The 7322-nt window shown below is 35.0% G+C and overlaps 1 protein-coding gene across 1 annotated transcript in view; it reads left to right on the forward strand.

Annotated features, from left to right (window-relative positions):
* Window positions 1-2124: 2124 nt before the first annotated feature.
* LOC106459716 overlaps window positions 2125-7322 on the forward strand; it is a 20738-nt gene continuing 15540 nt past the window's right edge. Inside the window, exon 1 of the mRNA XM_022386242.1 lies at window positions 2125-2527. Within this exon, the coding sequence (XP_022241950.1) occupies window positions 2488-2527 (40 nt within the window). The 5' untranslated portion in view covers window positions 2125-2487. The remainder of the gene's footprint in view (window positions 2528-7322) is intronic.

The raw sequence follows: 7322 nt of genomic DNA on the forward strand, positions 1-7322 counted from the left end.
AGTTACGGAAAATCAATTAATAAACGGAGACGTAACAATACGAATTCATCGAATCATAAGCCTTATGAGTCACATAATAGAAATTACTATGCCTATTATTATGTTAAGAATTCTAAGAAGCATAAAACCTGAAACTGGCAAAGAACAATGTTGATTTGTAGAGGGTGCTAGAACAGAAATGCAATATGAATCCTGAAAATATTTTTTGAACAAGCCATTGAGGTACAGAAAGATCTTTACATATGTTTCAGTCGTTTGTTTGTTGTCAAGCACAAGGCTACACAATGGGCTATCTACGCCATGCTCACAATGGGCATTGAAACCCGGTTTTTAGCGTTATAAGCCTACAAACTTACCACTTATATATTTTATAAATTACACAAAAACATTCTATAAAATTAAACATTAAGAATTGTTACTGACGTTTCAAGAATTAGACCTAGATGGAAAAGACATTAGAATTATAAGAAATCTCTATTGGGAACAAAAAACAGGAATAAAAATAGGAGACAGGATAAGCGGGTTACCCAAAGATCAAAAGAGAAGTTCGATAATATTATATGTTTTTACCAGACTTTTTGAAACCTATATTGTGAAATAATTACAAGAGAAATTGGTAACATATAGGGACTCGTAATTGGGAGATTTAACATGAATAACTTATGTTACGCAGATGACACGATGCTCATAACAGACTCGAAAGAAAAGCTTCAAGAGTTATTAGATAATGTTGTACAAGAAAACAAGAAAAGGCCTAATATTTAACAGCAAAACGTCAAGGTATATGACTATAATGTGAACTAAACATAAATAACGAAGCCATAAAACAACTGGAAAAGTTTAGCTATCTGGGAAACTTAATAACGTTCGATGGTAAATCTGATGTAGAACTTACGAAACGAATTGGCGTGGCAAAGGATACAACTCTTTAGCTAATCTTTTACCAACGAAAAGTGGGACCGACCGTCACATATAACGACACCGCAGCTGAAAGGGCAAACATGTTCTATGAGGATATTCGAACTCGCAGCCCACAAGTTTCGATTCGAGCGCCCTAATCATCAGGTCAACACAGGGTCAACCCACGCCCAAGGAATAAGTCAGATTTTGATTAAGTTGTTCTGTTGTAATGTCAAATTTAACTAGAATAAAGTTGTTATAATTTAATTATCTGCATTTCTCCAATACATCAGAGTCGGGGGTCGCCTAGTGGTTTGCGCCCAGAACTGTGGATGTATTAGTGAAAATATATATATACATATATCGCTGTACACTTTGGGGCTGTGAGTTCATTATAAGAGCAACAGTCAAATCCCGTAATTCAACATTAGTAGCCCAAGAGCTGATGGTGGGTATTGCTGACTAGCTGCTTTCAGTTTAGTCTATCAATTCAAATTAGGGACGGTTCGCGCAGATAGCCGTCGACTAGCTTTGTGTGAAAGTTAACAAAACAAACCATTGGTCTGGTACCAAAATGTTGTCATATGTAACAGTTACAAGCAGTTACAATTGTACTTTAATCGCAAAATTTGTTCTTTATATATACTTATAATAATTCACAATCCATTTTGTTCACATGTGTCGAGAACTATATTAGATTCGCTTTGTCGAAATTTTATTCTACAACCATTTTTTTTTCAATGCTTGTACGATATTCAAAGAAAATGACGTCATTGACAATAATATTCAAACAGATATTTTCATCTCTAAATTGGTTGTTTGGTTATTGTTAAGCGAAAAACTATACAATGAGCTATTTGTACTCTGTCCATCAAGAGCATAGAAACTCGATTTTTAGCATTGTAAGCAGCAGACTTACCGCTGAGCCACCGGGGGCTTCATTTCTTAAAATGGATTCATTAGATGGCTTTATATATGCGTGATCAGTTCAACACTTTTTTTTAAATCAATAATATAAAGTAGATATTTTAGTAACTATTCAATTCAGCATTTAAATAATTTCCCGCGATGCATACAAGGAAGCCTAGTATTTCGAATTATTTGAAAAATACGCCATCGAGAGACGCGACATTGATTCCAAGGTCATCCTCTAGAAACAATGATAAGGAAAAAGTTCGGCCGTTTAGCCACTTGGGAAACTACTCTCTTTCACCACACCCTTCTGAGTTGGAAAGCTCCAAGGCATCTCTCTTCCCTCCCTTGTAACGTCTGTAATCGTCGGTAGATCGGGCTTCAGACTAGATTGTCGAAGATACACGGTTTTGTTATACACGATTTGGTTTTATATATGTAGAATTCTGGAGATCGTCATACTTTATACTGACCAGTATCTTAGTCACGCACTGGATATAATTGAGCAAAAAAAAAATAGATATTGATGAGTTTTGAAAACTTTTGTCAGATATCTCTGTGAAAACTGTAGCCGCTGGCCTAAATTTACTTTGCATAGAGTATATTTCTATGCACGACTACCCGGGAAGGTATCTAGAACGAAGAACTTTTAATGACGTAGCAGTCGAGTAAACTATGGTGATGATTACTTTCGCACTTTTCAAACTTTTAGCAGGTATGTATTGAACTCAGCCTTTTTTTACTCTATTAAATTTTCTCAGGCAAAGTCTTAAATAAAAAGAACTTATTGCGTGTGCTTTCTTAGAGCAGTGGCACAGCGGCATGTCTGCGGACTTACAACGCTAGAATACGGGTTTCATTACCCGTGGTGGGCAGAGCACAGATAGCCCATTGTGTAGTTTTGTGCTTAATTACAAACAAACAATTATAGCAAAGCCACATGTGTCCACCGAGGGGAATCGAACCCATGATTTTGAGCGTTGAAAAACCGATAATATATTGCACGAAAGGAAATAAACTTACTTTGTATCCAAACGAACAACAAGACAGGACTGTGAATCTGAGAGTTCATAATTCGCGTCTCGTTGCTGAAAAATTACGCTCTGAACTTATGAGCTGTTGGTGCACTATAAAGTAATTTACAAATTCCACTAAAAACAAAAAGAGAACAGCCAAAGAGTTGATGGTTGGTGCTGTTAACTAGCTGTCTTCTCAATAGTATATCAGTTCAAAATTAGGCGCGTCTATTCGCAAATATGTTTTGTATAACTCTGCGAAAATATTTTATACAAGCAGGGGTGAAATTCTCAAACAAGTAGAGGTAATCAGCTGAGTGAAGTGGACCTGTTTTTGAAAAAAAAAATATACATGTAATCATAAAAAAACGACAAAGCAGCTCAAATAAGTCCTGGTACTAATACTGCGAGTACCGGCAGAATTTCACCCCTGTAGACAAACAAAGAAACACAAAACAAACAATAATAATATAATTTAAAATATTCCTTTTCACAGGGCTTCCATATTTAGATGACTGATGTGTACATTTTATTTTCTACTCGTGTGACGTTTTCTCTGGTAATATTTGCTGATATTTGTTAGCAAATATTACTAGAGAAAACAGCACACGAGTTGGAAATAACATGTGCACTTCAGTCATCTAAATATGGAAGACCTGAACCGCAAGGTGAAAAGGAATATTTCAAATTACATTACTTAATAGTAAATTCATGCTGTAGGTTTTGCACATTGACTTTCCCAGCCATCAATAATTATTTTAGTGGAACTTCCCCGACACCCCCTTGTAGATATGATGAAATATTCCAAACAAAAAAATGCATGATAAAATATAAATATCATTAAATATAACCGTGAGACTTATATTTTTACTCCAATATAAAAACAGTCACACAAACATCGAACAATTCTCTCTTAACGAAGCATTACAAACTATCATAGTAAAAACTGAATTGAGATCAACAATCCAATTATATGGAGAATCAATTAGCTGATGCTAATGTGCCCTGTAAGTAAGGTATACTCTATTATTTCTTTCATGTTTATATATCTGTTGTTATTGTGTTAACTTATATTATCATCATATGTTTATTATAAACGTTATTTTGCGTTGTTACTTTAATGTATTGATTAAGGACTAACTTAAAACTCCTCAGTTGGTCGATTTTCGGGCTATATTTTTGAGATTACGGCAGAAAATATTGCTAACGTGAATGATATCCAGTTGATGAAATAATGTATTTTAATCTGTATAAGTTATAACGCAGAACCGTACATATATTTAATTAGCTACACTCATTACTGGCTTGATTATCAGTTATGACCTACGTAAGTAGCTTAAGTTGACTAGAAGTCAACATCAATATAGAAATATTTTCAACTTATTATGGTTAGCGGTTTTTGTTTTCATTTCAAGTCGCTAGTTTTTGAGTGTTTCATTATATTTTTAGAATATAAAGAGGTTGTAAAGATTTTCACCTCTATTTTTTAACAACCAACGTTTCTGCCGAAACAGAATAACCAACTCTATTAACATATATTGTTGCGCATCTGCTTGTTTGTTAATTTCCGGTATAAATTCTTTCCGAGGAACTTCAGCGATACAAGTCCTTTCTTAAATAAAACTGGTTTATTCTTTCTCGATAGAACTTTGTAATACACTAATTTTCCACAGTCACTTTAACTTCACTACTTTTATAAACACACCCTATAATTCACACACTTTACTTACGGTGCCTACTGTTCGCTTGACTCAGTTATCTATATCTATCTATCTATGCAATTCTATCCTTTTTTCGCTGGCTTTATTTGCAGGGCTTATATACTAAAAAAGAGGGCACCTGGAACAAACCAGAGTTGCCAGAAAAATCCATGATCCTTCGAGAAACTCCAGCGCGCATGCTCCCAGAATTGCGTGACTTCCGCTGTCGTAACAATATGTTCACCCTAGGAATATATTATTGATATTAGCTAACTTTTTAAAATCTTTTGACTAAGAAAGTTTGTAAGATTTGTGTTCGTACCATCCTAAGCATATACGAAGGATTTTTTTCAAGATCCATTTACGAATATGTAATTCATTTTGAGTAAGAACAGTTTGTTGGCGACTAATGTGAATAATGATGTAAAAAAGTTGCACTTCTCGCTGAGACTCCTTTGTAAACGAACAATGATGGTGGGAATTTCCAGCTAACCGACCTAAACTCATTTGTTGACGACCAATCTTCATTTCAGTACCTTGCAGCTCGCATGAGAAAGTCAAGGCACTTCGTTAATTATTATTTAGTAATATGACCGCATTACTTATTCTGGACAAGGTCACTTATAGTGAAAATATAGTTGGCCCAGTTTTACAAGAAAAGTGCCCGAAGGCAGCTAGCGCCGCTCCAACACGATTTTCAAGGGAGGAGTACATTGCTAACTGAATCATGCAGATAGGTTATCCTTCGCGTAGTCGTGTTTCAAAAAAAAAAAAGCTGTTGTTTTCTTAAGCCATACGCGTTATGATCACAAATATAGTGCTAATGTTTCTGAATATGTATCATAAAATGTAACAAAAATACTAAAGCTTGCAAAAGAATTTCCTGACTAAAAGTACAACCTTGATTCTCCTTCTGGTTTAGATAATGTTGGCACTAGGCAACGCAGTCACGTGACAACTTCGTGGAATGTGACACTGGACACACAACTCGTGATTATTATAAGAAGTGAGGGCGAATTCAAATCTTCAATAATGAAAGTCAGAGAATGGTGGACTTGGCTGAGGAACGGGATGGGTGACGTAGCAAGGTTATCCTTGTCGTACGAAATAGGATTATTAAAAATATGATTAGATATATAATTTACCAATAATACAATTATACATTTAAAAATATTCATGTACGAAATGTAATGTTTAAACTTTCCACTTATTCGTGTCAATCCAAGTTCAATTGACCTCTACCAACATACAAGCACAACACTTGGACATTTACATATTTAGCTTATATGTAAATATAAGCTAAATCAGTTTCTGTCACGTCATTGGTTTGTTCTCTTGCTTTCTCTAACAGGTTAGCATTTATTTACCATTGTCTCGAGTTGCATGTATGTAGGAAAGGATATTGTGTTTTGATTATAAACATTGTGACACATTCTTCTAAAAAGTTAAATTTTTTTGAAAACATGAAAACTGAAATCGGGCAGGATTCGAACTCGTGATTCTGCTTTAGTTAACTAACTTATTGTGTTTTGAAATCAGTATTCTTGTGCTGTGCCTTTTGGCATATAGAACTAAACATCAGTTTATTTGATATATTTTTATTAATGCTGAAGAGTTGAAAATTGAAATTAGATAGCATTGAATCCAACTAAGATCGACCACGTCTCGAATGCCCCAAATCCAAGTTATAAAGAGAAGAATTTGATAGAACTTTCTGATTATTCGTGTCTTAAGATGAAATGATTCGTTTCGAGGCTAAATTTTTCAGCGTAGGGTTACGTTTTAAGTCTTTTTCTCTTTACCTTTTGAAATTCCAAATATAGAAAGTAACCTTGACGTTAACTTTTAACGTTATAAGTGACAAAAGTAAAAACTATTCTTATTTTCTGTGAATATTGTAGAGCAATTAACATAGGTTTGAGGATTCACCAGATCAAAATATATCTATAACCTAATTCACTTAAACCGTACTTAAATTTTTAAATTTAAAACAATATATTGTTTCTGAATTAGAACGATGTTGTAGATTATTAAAGTCTAAAACACTTAGACTATATAGAACACTATAGAAGAAAGAAACAAGTGCGGAAGCTTACACTATCTGCTGATAATTTCATAAGGTGAGTGATAACAATGCTTTGAGATCGATTTGCTTGAACGATTCTGACGAAATATAGACAAGAATCGCAGTTGATAGTACTTATACACAATGACAACCTATACAATTTACATTAGTAAGGTGGTTAGGGCGCTCGACTCGCAATCTGCGGGTCGCGGGATCGAATCCCCGTCCCACCAAACATGCTCGCCTTTTCAGCCGTGGGGGCGTTATAATGTGACGATTAATCCCACTATTCGTTGGTAAAAGAGTAGCTGATGACTAGCTTCCTTCCCTCTAGTCTTTCACTGCTAAATTAGGGACGGGTAGCGCAGATAGCCCTCGTGTAGCTGAACTACTTTCGGTGAGATCTGGGAGAGGAATTCTAGGAGACTCCCATATATACGGTTTAAATGTATAAGCAACAGGATAAACGGTTCGAGTTTAGCAGACATTTCAATTTTACCGTCTTATTGCCATGAATGAAGGCTTAACTGAGCCTATGATTAGTAGCAAAATACGTGAAGCCGACGCTAATCGAAAGTGTCGTTTAATGCCGCTCGTAGCGAGAGTACTTTAGCATCGGACGAACGGTTTGTTTATTACGACTCAAAATAACAAATTGAGCTTTGAATATTGTTACGTCTCCGTTTGTTAATTGATTTTTCCGTAACTTCGTTCCGACGAAATTTTAAC

This window comes from Limulus polyphemus, unplaced genomic scaffold (genome assembly GCF_000517525.1).
Source record: "Limulus polyphemus unplaced genomic scaffold, Limulus_polyphemus-2.1.2 Scaffold651, whole genome shotgun sequence".
NCBI lineage: Eukaryota > Metazoa > Arthropoda > Merostomata > Xiphosura > Limulidae > Limulus > Limulus polyphemus.